Below are 26,727 nucleotides of genomic sequence, written 5' to 3' on the forward strand. Positions count from 1 at the left end.
GTCAATGAGCCCTGGGAGTGGGCCCTGTTGCTGCAAATCAGCGCAGTTTGAGTGCAACTACAGGTCAAGAGCACTGATAGAACCAATCCACCTTGAAAAGGGGAAAAAAAAGAGACATTGGAGGTAATAATTAAGCTGTTTCTGTCGATGAGCTTGAAGAAGCTGCTCTCTAGTGTCATTGTAGCTCTGCACAAATTGTCCACCTTGTGCTGTAGAGAAATGTTCTCCTTGTCCATAGCTTTAATGGACTTCTTGAATGCTTGGATAAACCTTTCGGTTGACCCATTCGTTGCTGGCTTGCGATGAGCTGACTTGAAATGTTTGATGCCATTTTTCTTCATGAATAGTCTGAATTCTTCCAATGTGTGTTGTGGTCCGTTGTCACTCACAATTTGTTCAGGTTGTTTCTGGCAAAGATAGTTCTCAGAGTGGAAACTTTTCTGATGTGGTTGACTGCATCGGTATGGCCTCTGGCCACTTCGAATGAGCATCCACAGCAATCAGAAACATGGCGTACATGAATGGCCCAGCAAAATCAATATGTACTCTTTGCCATGGTGATGATGGCTATACCCATGGGTGTAACAGTACCCGGGGGGGGGGGGTTGTTTTTCAAACTTTTTGGCATTCCAAACAGCACTTGGCCAAGTCTTCAATCTGTCTATCTATTTCCAGTCAAACTCTTCATCTGGACTGTATCCAGATATCTTTCATGCAGATTCTCTAACATTCTCATCTGCAGTTTAGAGGGAACCACAATATCAGCATTCTCTGACATATAGACAGTTGGTCTCGTCTCATCGAGAACTGAGGAAGCATAGGATTACCCTGAACTGCCCATTCTTGCATGGTGATGTCATACACTTTTGACAATATCAGGTTATTCCTTGTTTTCCTTTGTATTTCAGAATTTGTTACTGGCAACTGGTCCACAAATGCTTTGTTAACACTTCTGCTGGGTCACAGTATGAAGACTTTTCTTTTTCAGTTGCCAATAGTGGAAGACTTGACAAGCTATCAGTATTTCTGTGTTGTTTAGTACTCTTGAACTCTAAGAATGGGCTCCTAGGAAAAGTGCTCAACCTTGTAACTGGGTCGCAGTTATCACCGGAATTTCCTTCCTGGGATTGAAGATGGACACAAGGGGCTGGTGATCCTTCACTTGTGTAAACTTTTGTCTGCAGATGTCATGGTGAAATTTTGTTATTCCCCATACTAGCCCAGGGGTCCCTAGGTTGATCTGTGCATAGTTACGTTCTGCAAACATCAGTGTTCTTGAAGCCAATGCAATCGGACGTTCAGATCCATCTTTCACAGTGTGTGACAAAACAGCTCCAATGCCATAAGAAGACACATCATAAGCCAGTCTGATGGGCAGAGTTGGGTCATAATGGGTGAGCAATTCATCTGATGTTATTATAGTCTCTTTGTTTCCTTGAATGTTCTGTCACATCTTTCTGATCATTCCTACTTGTCTCCTGTCTGTAACAGTGCATACAATGGATGCAAAACTGTAGCAATGTTTGGGAGAAACTAGTGGCAGTAGTTTACAAGGCCCAAGAATGACCTGAATTGTGATTCATTTTCCTGTTTGGGTGACTACAGCACTGCTTCCATCTTCTCTTGTGACTTATGTAAGCCATGCTTGTCAATAACTTGTCCACAATATGAGATTTCATTCTTGAAGAACTCACATTTCAATATCTTTGCACGCAGGCCATACTCACTCAACCTAGTAAGCACCTTACTGAGGTTCTGGAGGGGCTCTTCATAATCCTTGCCAGTCACAATGATGTCATCAAGGTAACATTGTGTTCCTGGGATATCTTAGAACACTTGATCCATTGTGCTTTGCACATGTGGGTTTGAATCCCATCCTTGTCACCAATTTGTTGTGTCTGTACAAATTCATATCAAATAAATAAAGGCACACACACGGGAGGTCTTTAAATTGTGTATTCACATTGCTGTGGGGCGGGGTGGGGAGAGGAGAGCAGATCAATGGGCATCTGTAGACAACAGATCAATGCGCACAGGCAAGTAATCAGTCCGTAGGTAGTGTTAAGGGGAATCATTGCTCTAAAAGCAATAGATCCATACATTACAGTAGCATTTCTCTAATTTATTCACCTATCTTGTATGTTAATTCTCAATTATTCAACTCCTACAGCCACCACAGAGGAGGCCCAAAACCTGAGATTGTTTCACTGCCAGAAGAGTCTCCTGTCAAGCAGAGTGGCGTCCCTTGTCAGGAAGTATATTATCCCACAAGAGTAAGAAATCCTTCACAGCAATTAAATCTTTAAGCCTGATTAGGACAATTTAAAATTTACTATGCTGTATAAGTCTATATAGTAGTTGTATTATATAGTATACTGTATATAGTGAGTGTATATATTCCCGGCTTTGTGTTTCTTTTCACTTCAATTTTTTTTGTTTTGGAGTTGCAAAACATGACACAGTACCTATACACCTCTATCCACCATCAAAATGGCCTTAGCGCTCCCAGCTTCTTTCTTGACAACAGAGTTGATCATTTCCCCTCTACCACCACCTTTCTCCATGTGGCAGAACTGGTTCTCACTGTCAACAATTTCTCCTCCCACAATCCCCAAACTCAGTGTAGCCATGGACACCCACATGGTCCACAGCAATGCCTGCTTTTTCTTTGGCTATGTGGAACAATCCATGTTTCAAGCCTTCTCTGGTAATGCTCCATACATCTTCCTCTGCTGTATTGACGACTGCATTGGTGCTGCTTCATGCATCCAAGCTTCCAATTTCCACCCTGCCTTTAAATTCATTTGATCCATTACTGACATCTCCCTCCCCTTTCTTGATCTCTCTCTGTCTCCGTTTCTGAGGACAAACTGTCTACTGATATCTTTTATAAGCCTGCCAATTCCCATGGCTATGTTGGCTATACTTCTCCCCACTCTGTCTCCTGTGTAAAAAAGAAAAAATCTATTCCCTTTTCTCACTTTGTTAATCTCTGTGGCATCTATTCCCAGGATGAGGACATCAGTATTATAACCTTCTTCAAAGAACGTTTTTTTTCCCTTCCTCCACCATTGTTGCTGCCCTCACCCTCACCTCCTCCACTTCCCTGACATCCGCGCTCACCCCATCTTCCTGCTGCCTTGACAGGGATAGACTTCCTCTTGTCCACACTTACCACCCCATAAGCCTGTGCACCCAACTCGTCATTCTCTGCAACTTCCACCATCTTCAATGGGATCCTTACCAGTAAACATATCTTTGTCTTCCTCCATTCTCTGCTTTCCACGGTGATCACTCCCTTCATGATTCCCTTGTCCATTCATCCCTCCCCACTAAACTCCCTTCTGGCACTAATCCTTTCAAGTGGGAGAAGTGCTACACCTGCCCATTTACCTCCTCCTTCACCTCTATTCAGAGCATCAGGTAGTCCTTCCAGTGAGGAAACACTTCACCTCCGAATCTGTTGGAGTCATCTACTGTATCCAGTGCTCTTGATGTGACCTCCTCTACATTGGTGAGACCCGACGTAAATTGGGGGACTGCTATGTCAAGCACATCTACTCCATCCACAAAATGCAGAGATGCACTGGTATCTGTCCTCCAGCTTGTCTTTGACCTCTGTGCATGCAATGGACAAGTGCTGTAGACAAAGGTGAGATGACCTGTGAAGAGGACTTAATTAGTTCACTACAGATCTGCTGACAAAATACAGGAGTATTTCAGATCAAGGGTTGCATAGAACCCTGAGTTCTAGTACCAGGCAACTCGAGTAAAATTGAGAAACTCAGCTGACACAAAAGAAGTCGATTTTCATGAATTCATTAACTGTAGCTGCAAAAATCAGAGAAGGAAAGCATAACATAACTGTTGTTAAGAGATATTTCCAGGACCTCCGTGGTTCTTCTAATGACATTACGGTGTACAAGTTGAAGAATTATAGGTTAAAAGTGCTGAAATGGTAACTTTGTTATGTTACTAGAGGACCTGTCATGTTCAGAATCATAAGGCAAAGGAGGATGGAGGTTAATGTAAAAATTGATAAGAACAAAACTGAATAACCATGGGATGTCCTCTACTTAAGCTGTAATATCAGTGGGAGTGCTAGTTAGCAGTCCCTCCAGCACAAGCTCCTTATACTTGAATTTCAGTCAATTAAACTTCTATAAATCAAGCACTGTTCACTGATAGCACATCATTAGTAAATCAGCTTTTATGTTTCAACTTTGAAAATCCAAGAATGATACAGTAATGGGAAGCTGGTGCCGAGGTGGTACATTGTGATAGCATTAAAATATTGCTTCTCTGATTTTCTTTAAAATAAATGGTATTTATTTATTTTCTGTGCTTGGCACTGATCTGATTTAATGTAGCAGACAAATCATTCAAGAATGAAATTTTAGATATATTCCCAGAAGTGATTTTAATATCTAAATTAGACTAGTGTAAGTGAGCTATTTATCATCATGATGTGCTAATATTATGGGGTTTACCTATTTAAGTGCCTTCTGTTTCTTCTAAGAAATTTATTGAAATACATCAGCCTGATGTCTTTTATTTATGCTCATTTGTAAGTTGTGGAAAAAGTCAACAATTTCCTTAGGAACTTTCAAAATCCTTAATTAAATTGTAAGGGGAAATATGATTGGAGGTCAAGTTTGAAGCCCCTCACTGAGAGAGTGAATATTAGGAAAATAAGGAAATGACGGAGGAATTAAACAATTATTTTGAGTCTATTTTCCCAGATGTGCAAAACCTGCCAGATATATCAGAGAAACAATTGTTTTGTGAAAATCAGAAACTAAAAGAAGTAATATTAGTTAAAAATAGTGTGCAATCCAAAGGAATTGACGATTGATCTACATCCCAACTTTTGAAGATCCTGGCTTTAGAGATGGTCAATGCTGTAATTATCACCTTCTAGGCTTCTATGTTTCCTGGAATTATTCCTGAGGTTGTAAGATAGCAAACGTGACCCTTATGTTTAAGGAAGAAAAGAGAAAATGAAGAATTACTGACCTATTTGACTAAATTAGTGATAAGGAAAATAATGCAATTTATAATATAAGTCTAATATAAATTGCATTAGGGCTTCATGAGACCATACTGAAATATTGTGTAGAGTTTTGGTCTCCTTACAAGACATAAGATAGCTTTGGCAGAGAAGGTTAAGGAGAATCCAAATAGACTTTATAAGTATACTAAGGGGGAAAATAGAGAGACAATAGGGCCTCTCAATAGAATAAAATGAATATCTTTGTGTGGAGCTGGAGAAGATGGGTGGAGTCCTCGATGATCATTTCTCTGCTGTTTTTACCATGGAGAAAAACATGAAGACTTTTATACATGAAGACATGTAGAAAAAGGGATGTCCTGAGATGATCCACATTATAGTAGAGAAGGTACTGGATATCTTAAAACATATAAAGGTAGATAAATCTGCAGGGCCTGGTCAGGTATATCCTAGACCACTTTCGAAATTTAGAGAAGTAATTGCGGGAACACTATTTGAAGGACGGCTAATGTTGTGCCTTTATTTAATAAGGGTTGCAAAGAAAATCCTGGGGACTAAACATCAATAAGCCCAACATTTGAAATAGGTAAATTAGTAGAGGGAATTCTGAGGAAAAGGTGTACATACATTTGGAAAGATGGGTTGATTAGAAATAGTCAGCATGATTGTGTGTGGGAGATCATGCCTCATGAATTTGAGTTTTTTGACGAAGTAACCAGGTAGGTTGATGAATGCAGCATAGAAAACACATGGTTTGTATCAGGGGTTCCCAACCTTTTTTATGTCATGGACCAATACCATTAAGACATTGTTTGTGGACCCTGGGTTGGAATCCTTGATCTATATGGACTTCTTATTGAAGACTTTTCATATGGTTCACATGGTAGAATGCTATGTAAAGTTGGATCACATAGGATACAGATAGTCCTAGGTAATTGGGTACAAAGTTGGTGATGGTGGAAGTTTGATTTTTTTTGGACCAGAAGACAGTGACTAGTGTGGTTCAATACTAGGCCCATTGCTATTTGTCATCTATATCTTGAAGAGAATGTACAAGGCAATAATTTTGCAGATGACACAAAAATAGGTCGCGTTGTAGACCGTGAAGCTGGTTATCAGGTATTGCAGAGTGATCTTTATTAGCTGGATACTTGGGTCAAGGAATGGCAAATGGAGTTTAATTCAGATAAATGTAAGGTGTTGCATTGGCCTTCACTGGTCAGGGGACTGTGTACAGAAGCTGAGATGTCATGTTACAATTGTACAGAATGTCGGGAAGGCATCAGTTAGAATATTGTGTTTGGTTTTGGTCACCCAGCTATCGGAAAGATCTTAATAAGGTGAATGAAGTGCAGAGGAGATTTATGAGGATGCTTACAGCACTGAGTTACAACGAAAGGTTGAGCAGGAGCATAGGGGAATGAGGGGTGATATAATAGAAGAGTCTAAAATCACAAGGGGCATAGATAGTGTGAATGCACATAGTCTTTTTTCCAGAATTGTCGAATCATTAACCAGGGTCATGGGTTTTGGGTGAGAGAGGAGCGATTTAAAAGGAACCAGAGGGGCAAATTTTCACCTCAGGATGAACTGCTAGAGGAGGTGGCAGAAGCCAGTACATTAATGACATTTCAAACACTTGGACTGGTACATTGATAGGAATGGTCTCAGGGGTTATGGGCTAAAAGTGACCAAGTAGTACTAACTTAGATTGGAATCTTTGTTGGTATGGACCAGTTGGGCCAAAATCCCTGTTTCCATGCGCAATGAATCAATTACTCTATTATTCTGTGAGTGAGGGGGCATCTCATTGGAACATTACTAAATTCTTGAGTTCCTAACAGGCTAGATGTAGGGAGACTGTTTCCCCTAATTCAGTAGCCTAGACCAATAGGCATAGTTTCAGAATTGGTGGTAGGATATTCAAGAGTGAGATGAGGAAAACATGCAAAATGCTGGAGGAACTCAGCAGGTCAGACAGCATCTACTGGAAAAAAGTAAATAGTCTATGTTTCAGGCCGAGACTCTTCTTCAGGACTGAGAAGGAAGGGGGAAGATGCCGGAATAAAAAGGTGGGGAGAGGGGAAAGAGGCTGGCTGGGAGGTGATGGGTGAAGACAGGTGGGAGGGAAAGGTCAAGGGTTGGAGAAGAAAGAATCTGATAGGAGAGAATAGTGGACGAATAGGAGAAAGGGAAGGGGGGAGGGTAACCCAGGGGGAAGTAATAGGCAGGAGAGAAGTGAAAGGTCAGAGTGGAGATGGGGGGGGGGGGGAGACATAGGTCAGAAATTTGTTCACCGGAAAGAAAAAATGATATTCATGGGTACCCAGATGGAATATGAGGAGTTGTTCCTCCACCCTAAGGGTATCCTGTTCTTGGCACAAGAGGATGCCAAGGATTTGCACATGGGAATAAAAATGTTTGGCCACCAGGAAGTCCTGTTTGTGGCAGATAGTGTGGATGTACTTGGTGAAATGGTCTCCCAAATTGCAATGGGTCTCACCAATGTAGAGGAGGCTGCATGAGAAAATAATTCTTCATTCGGATTTGGTGAACCTTGGAATTCTCAGTACAGGAGAGTTTTGGAGGCTCTGCTGTTCTGTTCATTCAAACAGTGATCAATACATTCCTGCATATTACAAGAATCAAAAGATATGGTCATGGCTCTGACACTGAGCTATAAATCAGTTATCTTGAATGGCACAACAGGCTTGAAGGGTCAGTTAGCCTATTTCTTGCATTCTTCATTTCAATTCCCAAAATCTGCAGTATTTTTTGCTTCCCACTTGGTGGCTAGATAACTATTCCTTGATTACTACTTGTGCTGTTCTTTGAATGGATTGCAAGGAGAGCTATGAGAAACCTCAGATAGCTTGGCAAGCAATTTTTTATCCTTCTGTGAGGAAGTGCACAGCTTCTGCTCAGAACACCCATCTGTTATGTACGATACAACTACACACATCAAATGATTGCTGTATGACTCAGGAACTCAATGATAAAGTATGAATTACCATGACCATTTTCAGAGAAGTTGTCCTTAAAAAGATTCATTTCACTTTTCCTTCACTTTCTGTGTTCTGTATTTTTGAGTAACACTTTTGCAATCAATTAGTTAATAAATTTATGGATTATTATTGCAACTACCCAGAGTAAATGACCATAGAAATCAGTAACAGGGCATAATGGTAATATGAACAGAATGTTCAGGCTTCAATGAGGATTACTGAGTGATCTGTGCTGGTGTGGGTACAACACTTCTGCAGCCAATGTTCTTGGTCTCACTGCATTTATGCAGATCAGATTATAGTATCACACATGCTTTTTCGACTAATAATGCAACTCCCATATTGCTTTTAATGCTCTGGTTATGAATTATAATTATGAAATAAATTAAACAAAACTTTTTGTATTCAATTTTAAATTGTCTACATCCCATCTTGAATAAAATGAAACATTTTCCAAGAAATGGCATCCAAATTGACCTGTCATGGCTTCTCTCTCTCTCTACCCCATTCTTAATTCCACTTCTTAAAACAAAAGGGGTGATGTGAGTAATGATATGATGTGAGTAAAATACAAACAAAATATTATTTCAGCCACTTCAGCAAACTGTTGGTTTTTAGGAATGGAAATAATAATGCATATTTGCTTCCATTTTCTTCCCATTTTGCATTTTTGTGTTTAACTGTTTAAAAATGCATATTTACATTTTTTGGGGTGGGAATAAGTAGTTAAGTGCACAGCATTTCCACTGGGATTATGAAAATATATTAACAAGCACAAAATATGCATATTTGTTAAAGAGTCTTGGTACTCATCATTTAACAATGAGTCATTTCAATATTAATAATTTTGTACAGTAGATCTATCACTTTAATGCAAAATAACCATCAGAGATTTATAAAGCATGTAGAGAGAACACTAAATTCAGAAAACAAAAATAAACTTAAAATATAAATACATATATAAACTCAAGCTACAAAGAGAATAATTCATATACAGAAACTTGTATGAGAAGGATACAATCTGATTTAGAGAAAGCAGTGGTTAGGAAATACCATTAAAATTGCAGAACATAAACAACTTTATACTAGTAATTTTTGGTAGGTCCTAATTAGTCTTTACTCTCTTGAAGACTACTTATGAAAATTACCTTGGAAGCTTTTGCACTTACTACGGATAAATACTTTTCATACTGAAAAGCCTTTCTTGAGTTATTTTTGTGTAAAGTAATTGGTAAATCGGTCCCTTCTGTTTTCCAAGCACCAATATTACCAAGCTATCTTCACCCAGATGAAAACAAGGTAATTTTCTTTTTTCCTTTTTCACTGAAGAGCTTAGAAAAAGTGGAGATCTCTATTTACTTCCATAAAATTCTGATCTCGAATAAAATGAAAGAGTTTCCAAGGAATGCCATCCAAATTGACCTCTGGAAGAAAGTCTCAAGTGGAGTTTAAAATGGAGAAATCTAGAAATACTTTGCAACATCCATAGAGGGCAAAACAGAGTTAATGATTCAGGTGGAGGACAATTGATAAGTCCCACGCAATCTACTGAGTACTTTCATTTATATTGTTTTTTTTAAAATTTCTGATGACTATGGCTAATTTGCAACACTGAGCCAGTGCTAGACAAACTTTAATGAGGAATACCTGGCCTTGAAACTTTTTTTCGGTGTCCTATCACCTTGGGGGTGGGTGAAGGAAGACTGGCTAAGGGAACAGGAGAACAAGGAGACAAACATAAAAAAACAATAATGATAGTGCTCTATTGCTCCTCTATTGCTTTTTGCTGTTAGAAAATTATCACTATAGCATTGGAAATGTTCATTTCTGATTTGTAATAACTCAAGTTCCTTGAACCCAGCTCTACAGCTAAACCTGTCGCTTTTCAGTTGTGTTGTCATACTTTAACAGCTCCTAAGCTGTTGTGGATATTTGGCTCATTATGCTTGTTCACTGCACTTTATTAATCAATATTTATAATGGACTCTAGGAAAGCTTTCATCCATCTTTAGTGTGTTTCACAAGCTTTAGCTTACACAATAATCTACAGCACCTTGCTAAACCATTCAATGTACTCAATTAGAATTGATGCCTTGGAAAAGGCATTACAACAAATAGTCTTCATTGGGGATATTGACATCCTTAAATTTAGGTCATAAAATATTATATTATAGTGCCAATATATGTGATTTATAATAATATTTTGTCACATTACAAGGCATTTGTGGATATGGTTCAAATTTAAAAAGTTATCGTATTTAACAAATAGAGCAAAAATTAGGCTTCAAAGTTTCAAATTATGAAATTCATTGTAACAGTTGAAAAACTCTTGTGAGGGTTTCTGCTTAAATTTTGCCTCCAGGTTCCATACTTATGTTACTAGCTGTATTACATCAGTGAACTCTGAGAATGCAATAACAGGGAGAAAGAGCAAATTCACAGTCCCTTGACACAACAACACATTAAGTTATAAATGAATTTTAAGACTGGAAAAAAAAGTAGGTGCTTAAGCTTTAAGGAGCCATCCAGATCAATGGCTCGATGAGTGGTGTTATGTAGTTATTGAAGAGCTGAAATGTCACCGTCCTTTATCATTTCTCTATACTCTACATTTCCTTGCTTATTGCACCACAGGTAATGCCTTAAAACTACTTTGTTAGAAATAGGATTTCACTGGTTTTAAAAATTGTGCTCCAACTATGTACTGTACATAATATTTAAGCTGTATCGGACACCCGAAAATAAATTATAGAATTGGCCAAAAATATGTTGAAAATGCTATTATAGTTCACACCCAGAATTGGACAGTTTACTAAACGCATATTTTGAGAAGGTGAGAACACAATGTATAAGAGGCTGCAGGAATGAAAAAGACTTAATGAATGTAACCTGGTATTTTCATCAGAATGAGAACTTCCAAGTGGGGAGTGGGAGGTTCTGTCTGCTAGGATGGCATTGGAATGTTTTTCTGGGGTGGTGCAGGAGAACATCTAGGTCAACTGAAAGAAAAGCTTGGCATAGGCTAAGTCTGCTTACTGCATATTATTTAGGGATGAGAATACCTACTCATTTTAAAATTTGCACAATTTTTCAGGTCACTGAAAACCACTGTAGTTGAGCCTTGCTGTAAATGGATCAGGGATCATTCATTGAAGTGTTTTAATCAGTGCACTTAATCATGCAAAGAAGAATAGGATGGTTTATTATGTGCTATGTGGGTGCTCTCAGCTTTTTATTGGTGAACTATTTTCATATAAAGAATTGAATGGGGAGAGAGCCATTCTGGGGATCATGAATTAGAAGGCTGCTTATGAAAAGTATTGTTCATTCTGCTTGGAGCTAAAACTGTTGGTGTCATGCTGGGTCCTCATAGTAGCTGCCATTACCACTGCTCCTTCTGCCTCTGCTCACACTTGCATTGCTCTTTCTCAAGCACCAAACTTTACACCGTATAAAGCAAGTGACGATGTCTGTACCCTTGCTGAGCATAACCTGCAGGACATGTCTGGACCGATACTTCAGTTGACCAATACCATTTTCCCCAATTTATTAGAAGAGGATAAAATCAATTCTGTAGGGATCTAGTCTCTGAATGACTGCTGATGCTGCTCTGCGCAAATTATGTGATACGGTTATTGGGGTGCTTTGGAAGAACCCTATGGCAAGAAAGCAGATAATTAAGATGAAGCAACACACATCAAAGTTGCTGGTGAATGCAGCAGGCCAGGCAGCATCTCTGGGAAGAGGTACAGTTGACGTTTCAGGCCGAGACCCTTCATTCTGACGAAGGGTCTCAGCCTGAAACGTCGACTGTACCTCTTCCTAAAGATGCTGCCTGGCCTGCTGCATTCACCAGCAGCGTTGATGTGTGTTGCTTGAGTTTCCAGCATCTGCAGAATTCCTGTTGTTTGCGTAATTAAGATGAACCTTGATCTCCATAGAGGGAGCATGTGATGTCTCTGATGACTCATGGATGTAGTCTCTTTATGACCGTAATAATAGCACCATTAGAATGAAGTCAGCAGTATCTCATACTGAGATACCTATTGAATGAATATCTTTAGATAGAGTTAGCATAGTCTGTGTACTGTTTCTTGTCCAGTCTAGTCTCCTGATGTCATCAGTGTTCTATTTAAGTAGACGTATGTAAATATAAGCAAGTTGCAATGGTGAGTTCTTAGTTATGAGAAGGTTAAATATTGCACCCCAATTTATACTAGCAAAGGAGGAACCATATTATATGCAATGAGTGTTTAGTACTGGGAAAATGCCTGACATGAGACATGAATTTCACAGAACATCTATCCAATTTCCCAATACACCCAATTTCATTTGGAAATGACTAAGAAACAGATCTAATCTAGGTGTCACCTATGTATGGTATGTACATGAAAACTTGATCCAACTTCTGTCTTTGATACCGAGTTGCAGAAGGAAACTCTGGATTTGATTATAGGTATTTAGTTTCTCTTGGTCAGACCAGGTTGCTTGGACAACAGCAAAGGAACTTTCTAAAGTTGTTGGATAATCCTAATATGCCAGTTTGTCAGTATGTGTTTGGCAGCTGTTTTTGTCATTAGATTCAATGTGTTTCAGGTATAAAATTCAGCAAACGGCACTCAATTTTGTCTTTAAGAGGATGGTGGAAATCCTGTTTCAAAAGTATTTTCTATTCAGCCCTGTGCATTGCTTATTCACCATCAGGGTTAGGAAATGCATTAATGACACAGTGAGTTATTTTCTCCTCTGGCTCTACCTCTTCTGTACAAAGACAGTACACTGCATGAAGGGTCTGACCATACATAATAACATAGCAGAAGCAAATCTGTTAATTTTTGGACACACAAGAGATTCTGCAGATGCTGGAAATCTAAAGCAACACATACAAAACGTTGGAAAAAACCTAGCAGATTAGGCAGCATCTATGGAGAGGAATAAAGAGTTGATGTTTTGCGAGTCTTGATGAAGAGTTCTGGCCCAAAATGTCAACTCTTTATTCCTCTCCATAGATGTTGCATTACTTGCTAAGTTCCTGCTGAGTTGTGTGTGTGTGTGTGTGTGATGCTCTGTTAAATTTTAGAAATTGTACCTTATACAGAAGGTCCATCAATTTAATAAAAGAATCTCAGAACTAGAGGGGAAGAGCAAAATACTAAACAACAATTAGCTGAATTAATTTCAATCAACGTGTATCTTTATTGTTTTTGCTTTGTGACCATTTGAGGACTGTAGTTCATGATCACACCCAAATTTAAAAATAAAGATGGAACAATGTGATTGATTTCAAAGTAAAAATTGTAGGAACAGATGAATAAGGGGTGGAAAAGAAATATCCTGTAGCTCTTGTTTTCTTTTAGAATACATTTATGATAGTCCACAGTGAAAAGTTATCGAAAATATATTTCTTTCTCTGCAGAAATGAAAGAGGTGATGCATGATTTTAAAGATGAAAACATTAAAACATAAAAGGTTTAATTTATTAATAACTCATACTTGCAATCTATGCTCACAATAATATTCAAAACACTAAGTTCAGCAAAGTTGTGTACAGTAAGATTGCTTTTCAGTGTGTAAAAAAATGCAGATGCTATCTGTACAGTTGTCTTAAAAGCAGTGTAAAAGGTCATTGGATGAAGTTAAGCTCCGCTCTGTGGATTTTCATGCTTCCCCAACCCACACAATTGTGTTGCCTCGTGTTATCTTGGATATCTCACAGTTCAATTTCTTTTGTCTTGCTCCTATGATGAACAGGGAATCCTTAGATGGAGTAATGAGATGCAGTCCAAATAGACCACTGTTAACTATTGCCCTGTTATTGCTATTCCACAACCAGTCCTTTTGTTTAATGGGAACTTCCAAGCCCTTAATGAATTTAATGTTCCCTGTGGAGAGTTCCAGAAACAACAAATCCGTTTGAACACGGGAGCTGGCATAGATGTAATATTCATTGGCTTCTGTGAAAGATAGCTGGAAGGTCACATCAACAATGTGTAGATTTGTAGTAATTTCAAATGTAGATATGATCTCACCCCGCAAGGTAACAGACTGGACTGTAATTAGCCCCCTGTAATCATCTGTGCTGACTATGTAGTGTCCATCAGGGGAGATGTATGGAGTACCTGACACTTTATCATTGTATCCAATTACAGAATCAGTGACACTGTCAATGATGATCTGTGACTGAGGCAAGCTTGAGTCATTTGTCTGACAATGGATAAAGTAATAGCCACCCAGATGAGTGTAGGCCATTGCTTCTGGGATGCAGCTGTAGTTCTTTAGGCTGATTGTCTTGATGTAGGCCACAGTTTCCAGGTCAATCTTGTGAAGTGCTGCTTCTGAGCTATGAACAATAAATCCGAATCTAAACAAAAAGACATAAATGATTAGTTCTCCATCAAATGGAGATGCAGAGTAATTTCTTTAGCTAGAGAGTGGTGAATTTGTGGAATTTGTTACCACAGGCAGCTGTGGAGGCCAGGTCGTTGGGTATATTTAAGGCAAAGATTGATCGGTTCGTGATTGATTGGAAACGCCGTCAAGGGTTATGGGGAAAAGACTGGGAAATGAGGCAGAGGAGGGGAAAAAGGATCAGCCATGATTGAATGGCAGATCAGATTAGATGGGTCAAGTGGCCTAATTCTGTTCCTATGACTTATGGTCTTAAATCTACTTTTGGAAGATAAAAGAATACCTTTTGTAGAGAGTTGCTGATTATTTTGGGTAGAGTCTACCCAGCTAGCAGAAGAACCATGGAAAATCTTGTAAGACAAGTTTTTCCTGGAGTTTCCAAATTCTTCATAAATTATGATAGAGGAGCAATGAACACTTACTGACATTCCCTTCATGTTAAACAATGATTATTTAATTAACAACAACTGCAGTTTTCTAAGGACAACTGGCATCTACAAAAAGGGTTTTCCACATATTCCTGTGGTGTGGTTCTGCAGGTAAGGAAGTTGACTAAAAAGAAAGGCAGTTGAACACTGGATGATTCTATGGTATATATGTGAGTAAATAAGTCACATATGACATTATATGTGTGACATGCAGCCATTCTTTAAGACTGCAGTAAAGTGTATCCACATATTCTGAAGCCCCAATTCCTCTTAATTATTATAATTAACATCTAAACGAGACTGGTTTATAGATCACCTCAGCACACACTACAGATACACTCAGTTATGTTGCAACATCTGAAACAGGCAAAGAAACATGTTGAGCCTCTACCTGTGTTAGCACCCCACATAGGATCACAGGGTCTGATTGAGTCCTTTGTCAGGAACAGTTGCATGAGGAAGGATAACCAATGAGGCAGAGATCACAGTGTGCAGCTCTAGATCAATGAAGGACCTTTTTAGAATCCCAAATTTTGAAAATTCAAGCTGTTGGATGCTACAAGTGAGACACTGATGTTTCAGAGCAGGTTATTTAATTGACATCTTATTGGTGATCTCAGCATGATGTCATTTACCTGAGTGTTCAGTGAAAGTCATAAGTTGTACCAAAAGACTCTAGTTTATGTGTTGGTAAGAGTGAAAAAACATCAGGTGTGACATTTATGACATTTTAAAATCTGCAATTGTTGCTGGGTAATTACACTGCACAACAAAGATTTTGCTTCCTGAATACTTCTAAGTGTATCTTATGGACTTTGGACTGCTTGAGCACGAAAATCATCATGAAATTTCCTTATCACGCACTTTTTAATTTTGAAATCACTTATATCTGTTATTTCAATTCATAAATTCAAGTAAGAATAACTGATGCCAAGATTAAGGAAGGCATTTTTGTTGGTCCACAAATCGAACAGGTCATCAATGGCAGGCAATTCGAAGAACTTCTAGTGGTACTGGAGAAAATTGCTTGGAAGACATTTAAGGACGTTCTTGAAATTTATCTTGACAACTACAGAGCACCAAACTACGTGGATTTGGTTGGCAACATGCTTGAAGCAAACAAAACCATGAAGTGCAACATGCCACTAAAGATTCATTTTCTGCATTCCCATTTAGACTTCTTCCCTGCAAAATCTTAGTACTGTTCATGACGAGCATGGTGAAAGATTTCACCAGGATATTGCGGTCACAGAGGAACAGAATCAGGGTAACTGGAATCCATCAATGCTGGCTGATTATTGTTGGACACTTAAGTGAGAAGCCTCAGACACTGAGTGCAAATGAAAATTATTAACAGGACATTTTTAGCTTAGTAGATTGAACAATTGCAATGCATCAGCACCATTATGCTATTGTTATTTCTCCAAATTCCTATTTGATACAAGTAGCCCAAAATTATATTTGTGTTCAGCTTCAAGTGGTCTATCATAAACAAAAAAGAAATTCTGAGGAAGCAACACTTACAAAAAGAATTTCTGTCCATTGTTATCAATCTTGCTCAAGTGAAGTGTTCACCAATGGGGCCAGGCTGATTTTCCTGAGGTGCAATTACACCTGGAAACAACTGCTCAGGGTACCTACCCAGGTCAGATAATGTTTATGTGCATTTTGGAGATGACAAGTGTACTCTAATGAATTGCATTTGCACGGTGTCAGCCAAATTACCAGGAGCAAACATACCAATAAGACTTCAGTGTCATCCTCGATTGTGCTGAGTACTTAGTATACATTTTTGTAGATTTAATGTAATACTAATTAATAAGAATTGTTCAAGAGGAAAGATACCTCCAACATGCTTGCAATGTATGACATATTGCATACTGATTCTAAACACGAAACATCCTTGATAATCATTGGTTCTGATATTACAATACCTTTGAAACATACAATATGAGTTTACTGTCTTTACACCATGAAGATGACAGAATTCATGGTTTTCTCCATAGCTAAGCTTGCTGCAGCTTTTCTTTCAATGGAATTAGGATAAATTAGTCAACTTGGTGTGAGGTGTTTCAGAAGACACTTTTGTGCAATGAACAGTTCTGTCTATAGATCAGGTAATGGGCAAAGTTGAAAACTAAGTCAGAGTTAATTGCACATAATGAGAGAGCTCACGTTTCAGATCAATTGCCAACACTCAGTAGAGGTCAGAAAGGTCTTTATGACCCATTCTCTCCTGCTGACTGCCACTTGCTATGGTCAGCGTTTTACAAGGTACAGTGCTAACCTCTATCAAGGATTAGAGATCTACTTTACTCACCATATAGCAACATAGAAAACATAGAAAATAGGTGCAGGAGTAGGCCATTCGGCCCTTTGAGCCTGCACTGCCATTTATTATGATCATGGCTGATCCTCCAACTCAGAACCCCTCCCCAGCCTTCCCTCCATACCCCCTGACCCCCGTAGCCACAAGGGCCATATCTAACTCCCTCTTAAATATAGCCAATGAACTGGCCTCAACTGTTTCCTGTGGCAGAGAATTCCACAGATTCACCACTCTCTGTGTGAAGAAGTTTTTCCTAATCTCGGTCCTAAAAGGCTTCCCCTCTATCCTCAAGCTGTGGCCCCTCGTTCTGGACTTCCCCAACATCGGGAACAATCTTCCTGCATCTAGCCTGTCCAATCCCTTTAGGATCTTATACGTTTCAATCAGATCCCCCCTCAATCTTCTAAATTCCAACAATTACACGTATTAGGAATTTGCTGTGGTGTGTTGGTCAGGGTGCAACATTCAATAAAAATCAACAACATTCAATAATTATAAAGAGTAATTATATAAAATAAAGGTAGAGGTTAAACTACGGATATGGAATAAGATGTGCATAAAAACAGTACGTAGATATCAGCATGCATTTACAATGTAAACAGCATCATAACACTGTTTTAAAAAGCTTCTTCCCCAGGCAATTGATCTGTTCAACCATTCTAGTAGCCTCCCCTCACCCCCCACCCCGCCCTTTATCTATGCCACCATCACTGCACTGTAAACACTTTAAAACAGTGTTAAATTTTGTTTTAATAGCCCTGTATAGCTTTCTAGAAGGGAGACTTTGGGAAAAGGCATTTTACAGGGTGGGTTGTGTTTGTAATGATCTGTCCTGCCTGATTCTTTGAGCTGGACACATACAAGTTCTGTAGTGACGGTAAACAGCAGCTAATGAACTTTACTGCTACCATCTATGTTGCATACATCAGAGTGTGTGTTAACACCTTAATGATCACCCTGCTATTTTACAGACTGGCTGTCAGAAAGAAATAAAGTGCAAGGTCATCATCAAGCATTAAGCCACTATATGCCACACAGTGTTTGACCTCATTTCTTGAGAGTTTCTCCTCACTTCCATGTTAAGCCCAAAGCCCACAAGCAGGGCTTGTGGGAGGTCCACCACACCAGCCTTGCAGAACTTATTTCTTCCAACCTTGACTCCATCTTTCTCCCCAGGTCCAGTCATTTCCCATGAATATCCTTGATACTTTGGATGGCCTCCATCACTTTAGCTTTCCATTCTCTGGCTCCAATTGGTTTATCTTTAACAAAGGATATACGATTGCTTTACACTTACATTCCACGTCTTCCTGTAAACAGAGACCCACCCGGTTCCACTCTACCAACACCAGAACCTTCCCTTAAAAGAAAACAATAAGGTTGTACCTAATGTGATTGATGATGAGATTGGTTGGAGGAATGAAGAAGTCATCAACACGATCAAACTGCTTGCCAACTGGTTGCATGTGGATAGTATGATGGTCTCCATTTCCACTTGCTTGAGTGATGACCTGCAAAAATACAAGTCTGATAATCAGTCGTGTAACTCCAAATTAAAGTTCACTATTCAGATCTCTAACTACAACTGCCAGATCCTGGTGCCTTCAGTTCACCTTCTTTGACATTTACTTAATTTTTTAATACTACATACCTGCTGGATATTGACTCCATAGACACTGCCTCTGTTATGCTGTCTTATCTAAGGAGGAATTCAACATTTGTAATGCTGCACTGTGTGGGATATTTAATTGAAAGGGACACTGCTGAGAACAACCTTCTGCATCACGTATCCCAACATGTGTGTTAAAATTTCAATGGATGTAAAGTCAAAGGATCCTTTAGGAGGGGTGCAGCTGTTCAAACAAAAATGTTGGCCAGATGATAAAAATGGGAATCTTGGTCCTGAATTTTCCGGCACATTGAGACAAGAACTTATTATTTAGAACTCAGTGTAATCAGGATATATGCAGTACGACAATGAGCACAATGAATCAGACCAGTTAATTTTGTACTGTATGGACGCAGGATTTCTCCCTACGGAATGCTGCATGATCTGTTGTGTGTTTTCTGAACACTTTATTATTACAATGCAGATTGGGTTGAATTAAGGGCAGCTTCTACATTTGTATACCTTACTGAATTTCTTACAATGGAGCTCTATATAATTATATCATTGGGTACTTGCAAACTTAGTTAGGACTAATTATTTCCAAGAAGCCTGGAGACAGTGTGTGAGACCACGATTAACTCCATTTCTCACCTATCTCGCCAATTAAAGCACAAGGAAGATTGAAGTCATTGACACGAGTGAGGAAGGTGAGAGGGTGTTCACTGCTGTCTACTAGCCTCTCACTCGCTGCTGCCGCAGGGAGGCATCTATGTGTGATGGTCTCTCTCTCTCCCTCTTGCTCGCTGCTCTTGAAGGGAGGTTCCTGTGTTCAAATGGTATCTCTCTCCCTCGATGCTGTTGGAGGCTGGTACCAGAGTCCTTGGGCAAGGTTTGATGGATGCATTTTGTGGATTGGACTCTGTAGTTCACGTTATGATGTGTTTCTGGTTTCTGGGCGCTCCTTTTTTGTTGCTATTTTGGGTGACCTTGAATCCAGGCAGCCTGCAGATACTGATCAGTGAGCTGAACTGAATATGCCTGGACTCTTGTTTTTGTGTTTTATTTTTTGTGTTTTCTCGGTCACTTTTTTTTGTTGCTGGTTGAGTGATTTGCTTTTATGGGCTTGGGAGTGGGGTTTGCTGTTTTCTTTGAATGGGTTCCATGGTTTTCTTTGCGTCAAGGCTATCTGTGGGGAAGGCAAACCTCAGGGTTGCATACTGCATACACATTTTGATAATAAATGTACATTGAGTCTTTGAATCATAGCGAACAGCAGGAGAACTTCTATTGCTGCTTACTAATCTATAATTTCAAAGCACCTACCAATTTTACATAAACAGGGAAGATTATTAAAAACTACCATAACTGAGCACTTCCATAACATTATTCAGGAGTTTTATATTTTTTAAAATCTCCTTTGAATGGAAATATCTGGAGTTGTTCTCAGAAAAATTATTCTGATTTTATATTTCATAACACTTTACCACCAGTTTTACACTACACAGGCAGTGTTAAATTTCCCTTCATACAAAGTAAAATATATTGTTATCGAAGTCAGGCTAATTCAACTCTCGGGCATACATTCTATGGAATAAATCTTTTTAAGCACTTGGAGATTGTTTGGCAATTTCTTAGAGCAAAAGAGCTCACTGTGCCAAAAAGGAATGCAAGTGAAGGTTTATGGTTTAGTTTTGCTACTCCTCCTTAAGGTCAAGTTGCTCTTTAGCTGCTTGACCAACTCACTTGCTGTAGTGATTGTTTGTTGCTCCAGATTCCAGCATCTGCACTTTCTTGTGACTCCTTTGATCTTACATTTTGTGTAACTGACTATACTACTAGGAGATGAGTATGACATCATCAGCATCCATTTTCCAGCTCACAAAACTGTCCGCACTATGGCGACATTAAGAGGAAGCTGGTAGAAGGAATAAATAAATATTTTGATCAATTTCATTTTCAATTTAAAAAGAGTATTTTTAGTTTATTGTGTTTATTTTTAGATCGGACAGAATTACAGAAGAACTAAGAAACAGGAATGGGCCACTCAGCATCTTATGTCTGTTCTACTGTTCATTCAGATCATGGATTATTTATTATCTCAACGCAATGTTCCCACACTTGCTCAAGTACTTTCATCACTCAATTACTAAAAATCGACACGACTCTCCTAAGAAGAAAACGCCAAAGGTTCATTGGTCTCTTGATGAAGAAATTTCTGCTGAACTTTGTCCTGTATAGCTGGGCCCTTAATTTGAAATAGTCATAAACCACTACAGGGTCTGCTCAGCCCATCTAATCTGTGTTAAATGTTTAATTTGCTTAGTCCTATTGACCTGCCTCAATTCCTCTACCAGCCATGTCCTTATCTAAACTTCTCTTAAATGTTGAAATCAAGCTTGCATGCATCACTTGCACTGGCAGTTCATTCCACACTCTTACGACCCTCTCAGTGAAGAAATTTCCCCTCATTTTCCCCTTAACTATTTCATCTTTTATCCTTATCCCATGGCCTGTAGTTCTAGTCTCTGACAACCTCACTGGAAAACGCCTGCTTGCATTTACCCTATCTATACCCTGCATAATTTTGTATACCTTTACTAAATATCTTCTCATTCTTTTACACTAAAGGAAACAAAGTTCTAACCTATTCAACATTTCCCTATAACTCAGCTCCTCAAGTCCTGGGCAACATCCTTGTAAATATTCCATGCACTCCTTCAATCATATTGACATCTTTCCTGTAGCTAGGTGACCACAATACTCCAAATTAGGCCTCACCAGGATTTTATACTGTATAACTTCAACATAACACCTCAACTCCTGACTCAGTACTCTGATTATCATGCACAACACGCTGGAGGAACTCAGCAGGTTGGGCAGCATCCGTGGAAATGAACAGTCAACGTTTCGGGCCGAGACCTTTCATCAGGACTGAAGAGGACTTCCAGCATCTGTAGAGAATTTTGTGTTTAGTATTCTGATTTATGAAGGCCAATGTGCCAAGAGCTTTCTTTATGACCCTATCTACCTGTGACACTGCTTTCAAGGAATTACGGATCTGTATTCCCAGATCCTTCTGTTCTACAGCACTCCTCACAGCCCTATCACTCACTGTGTAAGTCCTAAATAGTGAGCCCTTGATCTAAGATACTGACCAGTAAACATCAGCTTTTCTTCTGTCCAACCGAACCCCTTCAAAATTCTGTGCTTTTCAAAAAGTTTGTCTCTCAGTCTCCTACAAGATCTGGTATAGACCCTGTCTGTTTAACCTCATTGAAAAATGTCAACATGAACTTTTTGAGTGTGATAAAGTATTGGCCTAGAAAATCTAAACTTCTTGTCCTGTTGATGGAGAAAAGAAAGTAGAAATATATGAGCTGGAGCTGCAGGTTATGATTTTTTTTACTATATATTTAATGTATTCTCTAGTGTATAGGAACTTATTTACATTTATAAGATGTCCCTAGTCCAGTATATGAAAACTATTTCACACAATGAAAACATTCAGTTTTAAGCCCTGTATAACAAGAAGACTTGGCAGGATGAATGCTCACAATGGTTCTATTGGAAGCTAGCCAGTCACTAAGAGAAAAGAAGCCAGTTAATAGTAATTAGCTGTCTGTCATCTGTCTGTGTGCAGCCACCAGCTGTGAGGAGCTGCTCAGCCTCTATCACCACCAGCTGAAAAAACCATAGTCAACCCCAGCATCAACGCTCAGTCACCAGAACGTGCTCTCTAAAACCAATGGCCACCCGCTGGAGATAATCCAACCGCCAGTAAATAACTTTCCAAACTGCAGCCAACCACCGTCAGAAACCATTCTTCAGCCAGGCACCAACAAACAGCTATTAGTTCTCTATCAACAGCTATTAGTTCTCAACAGGCCATCTCCAAACAGTTCACAGCTATGCATGAGCAGACAGCTCACAATTAAAGACCAACAGCTAGCTGTCTATTGCAGACACACAGGATTCAGCCATCTGCCCGTTAGCCATTGTCATAAAGCAATAGCACTGCACACTGTAATGAAATTATAGGGAATGGATTTAACCTGCAGACCTAAGGAGTGGAGCAGGATAATGCTCCACTACTTGGGTTTGCGGAAGGAGGTCAATACCTGGATGTTTGGGTATGAAATGGGTTGGCCTGGATTTGGAAGTCTGGGATTGGGAATTAAAAGGACAAGATTTGGAAGTTGCAGTCCTGGAGATGCACAGCATGGGAACTAAAATATTGTACAGAAGTAGACGGTCTAATGTTGTCGGATTCTTGCAGTATAAGTATTCTTGGTCCCACATTTGCTGCTTGGTCCCAGATTTTGATAATCAAGAAATAATTAAGTAACTAATGACAATCAAAACAAAACTGCAGATTTGGAAAATCTCAAAAAAACGAAGTGCTAGAAATCTGTGGGAAGACTTTCAGCCTATCCTGCTGAGTACTTCCAGCACTGCTTGTTTTGGTAATTAACGGTAATGTCTCTTGACTATGGACTCAATTCTGATCGTTGGTACCCAAAAGATATGGGAGCAGGATTAGACCATACATCCCATAACTTTTTTCAACCCCATTTCTGTGTAGAGTTTGCACATTTTCAAGTTCTAATTAAACTTCAAGTTTAATTATGATTCAACCATACATGAATACCCATGAATACAGCCAAAAGAAACTGTGTTCTTCTGGAGCCAAGGTGCAAAACGCAGTACCAACAGTCATACACAGCACAAGGCACATATAAGATGCAGTAAACATATAGTCACACATACATACACACACACACACACACACACACACACACACACACACACATATATATAGCCCTAGTCCCTGACTGACATGTCCTGTAAATTGATGGTGTTGTTGACAAGAACAAACAATTCTCTGCAGTCTGCAGATGAACATATGCATTGATGCACGGATGTGTGCAATCTAGCTTCCTGTGACCACACATGGGTGGTTCTCCTGAGTGTTTCAGCTCCCTCCCATATCAAAAGCTGCGCTGGTAGTTAGGTTAATAGTGTACTGTAAATTATCCTTAGCATAAGCAGTTCACAAGAGAATGAGTGGGATGTCAGTAAACATACAAAAATAGGTTACAAGGGCAGATAAATGGTGCCTATGACAGTTGGGATTATTCTGTGAAATGGCATTGACTCAATGGTCTAAATTGTCTCCCTCTGTATCAAACAAAAATATAAAATAGGTTACGCAAAATGACCAGAGAGAGAGAAATGCTTTGGCAAGGAGTTATTTTATATTGACTAGGAAGAATTAGAGGCTTACCTACCTTTAAATAGTCTTGCCTACTTTAAATTATTAATTTAAAATTGATGACACTAGCTTTGGTTATTCCTCACAAAAGGAAGATATGTTAACTTTCACATACCTGTAGAGTCGGATTGCTTTTGTTCACATCTCCCCAGCTGAGGACCCAGACTTGGTCATGTGATTTGTCATACTGTAATTTCACTGGAACAGGATCTGTTGACACTGCCTGTGAAGAAATTATGAGAGGTTATTAATGTAACCGGGTGACCGTCAAATCTTATTCATTATCGTTAAAAGTGTACTTAGTCATCCATCCGGGTAATGCTAGAATAGTTGTTTGTGCCTTTAAGTGGAGATGGTGATGTCATTATGCGCGCGCGGGATAGTGGGGAGACCATTTTTGTTTACAGCAGAAGAAGCTGGTGGGGCTTTGGGATTAAGTTCCTCCCAGAGATACTGGGCATGGCGAGGAATGGTGAGTATTAATTGACGACATCCATGCGAATTCGTTTATGCTTGTTGGCGAATCGAGAATATTGGTAATTTGACAGGTTTTACATGTGGATACTTTAGATTTTCATGAGTGAAGGCATCGGTGCTGGATAGCGTGGCTTGTGCAAAGTTCCTTACCGGCAAGTACGTCAGTCTTCCTGTAATTTAACTACCAGGCAATATCTTGTAAAAGTTGTGCCAAAGTGTACCTTTTGTCTAACTTTATTGTATCATGACTGATTGTGCATGTAACAGCATAACGTGAATGTTTAGTCTCTGTTTGGAAGTTAAGCACGTGCATACTAAAAGGGAGTAGACGTCTTAGATGAGATGTATTTGCTTACATTTTTGCTGCTATGTATAAGGTACAGGGTTGGTGGGATTCTAATGTTGTTTGTATTGTGTTCCTTCAGAATTGCCATTACCCTATTAGTTTTATACTAGTTTTGTGCGGTTTACTTTATGTATTTTTACACTGCATACGCAATTCGTCGATACACAAGGGTGTGGATCAAAAGTTAAACTGATATTGTAACAGCAGGAACTGGTCGTAAATTCATTCGTTTTGTTTTGAGACCTTCTTCCGGCGCTGAAACATCTAAAACAGATAAAGGAATTAAATCCCGAAAAAAGTATTTGTTGTAACACACATAAAAATTGCTGGTGAACGCAGATTCACGGGTCGACCAAAAACGTCGACTGTACCTCTTCCTATAGATGTTGCCTGGCCTGCTGTGTTCCACTAGCAATTTTTATGTGTGTTGCTTGAAATTCCTGCATCTGCAGATTTCCTCGTGTTTGCGTTCTTAATGTATTTGTTGTCCTGAGTTTGTACTTTTCCCCAGGCTACAAAATTATTAAATGGCTACTCCCCACATAAATAAACACCTTGACCTCCATTTTGAAACAGGTAATATTTACAATAGTGTCAGATTGCACAAAGCAACAAGATAAACCAAAGTTCCTCTATTTCCCACTCTGACCTTTCACTTCTCACTTGCCTATTACTTCCTCCTGGGTCCCCCACCCCCTTCTCTTTCTCTTATGGTCCACTCTCCTTTCCTATCAGATTCTTCTTCTCCAGTCCTTGACCTTTCCCACCCCCTTGGCTTCACCTATCACCTTCTATTTAGCTTCTTTCACCTCCCCACACATTTTTATTCAGGCATCTCACCACTTCCTCCTCAGTCCTGAAGAAGGGTCCTGGCACAAATTGTCGACAGTTTATTATATGCTGCCTGACTGGCTGAGTTCCTACAGCATTTTGTATGTGTTGCTTTGGATTTCTAGCATCTGTAGACTTTCTCATGTTTGTGAAACTAAAATTCTATTCTACATCATGGCTGGTACCAAACTTCTCAAAATCTTGACATGATTTAAAGAAAATCTTAAAATAGAGACATTATATTTTCTGATTTCAAGATAGTTAGTTGGAATGATTTATAGGGAACATAGAATAGATTTAAACTAACGGGCTGGCATCCACAGAATCTGGTCCAATAATCTGGAAATGCATGCTTGAAAGCCACTATGACAGCTGGCGAATTTAAATTCAAGCAATTAAACCAGGATTTCTAAAAAAATATATAAAGCTCATCACAATAAAGTGACAATGAAGGTAGGATTCTGTTATAAAATTCCATCTTGTTCGCTGATATCCTTCAAACGAGAAGATATTCCACCTTTACCTGTTTTTGTCTATATGTAGCTCTAGACCCACTAATGTGCTTGATTCGTGAATGCCTCAGTTCTGAGGCAGTTAGAGGTGGATGATAATGGAAACATTGCCAACAAAGAACACATCGTGTAAACAAATAAATGAGGAAAATATTTTCAAAATCATGCTTTAAAGTAGAGAAACCCAAAGTAGAAATACCTTTGTAGGCCATTTACTACCATAGGCCCATATATTTAAGTTTTTGCAAACACAGCTATTACAAGTGATTCACATGTAGCATATGTGATGTAGGTTGCAATAAGATAATTATTGCTGTAAGGTACCTTCAGTTTAAGTACATTAAATTAATTGTTGTCTTGTTTCTGGTATTGTTTGTAGAAGCTTCCAAAGTCAGTCTGGAAGAGCCATTGGAATTAACAATGGTTAGTTTGTCAAACACTTCAAAAGTATTGCCAAACAAAGAGAACCAGGCAACATATTGTTGATAATCTTGCAATG

At 39.1% G+C, this 26,727-nt stretch overlaps 1 protein-coding gene across 4 annotated transcripts in view; it reads right to left on the reverse strand.

Annotated features, from left to right (window-relative positions):
* Nucleotides 1–13,211: 13,211 nt before the first annotated feature.
* Nucleotides 13,212–26,727, reverse strand: part of LOC134348885 (follistatin-related protein 5-like) — a 688,665-nt gene continuing 675,149 nt past the window's right edge. For all 4 annotated transcript variants that reach the window (XM_063052680.1, XM_063052679.1, XM_063052678.1 and 1 more), the window contains 3 exons: nucleotides 24,178–24,285; nucleotides 18,568–18,692; nucleotides 13,212–14,377 (listed from right to left, as the gene is read on the reverse strand). In XM_063052680.1, coding sequence (XP_062908750.1) covers nucleotides 13,675–14,377; nucleotides 18,568–18,692; nucleotides 24,178–24,285 — 936 coding nt within the window. In that variant the 3' untranslated portion in view covers nucleotides 13,212–13,674. The remainder of the gene's footprint in view (nucleotides 14,378–18,567; nucleotides 18,693–24,177; nucleotides 24,286–26,727) is intronic.

Source organism: Mobula hypostoma, chromosome 7 (genome assembly GCF_963921235.1).
Source record: "Mobula hypostoma chromosome 7, sMobHyp1.1, whole genome shotgun sequence".
Classification (NCBI taxonomy): domain Eukaryota; kingdom Metazoa; phylum Chordata; class Chondrichthyes; order Myliobatiformes; family Myliobatidae; genus Mobula; species Mobula hypostoma.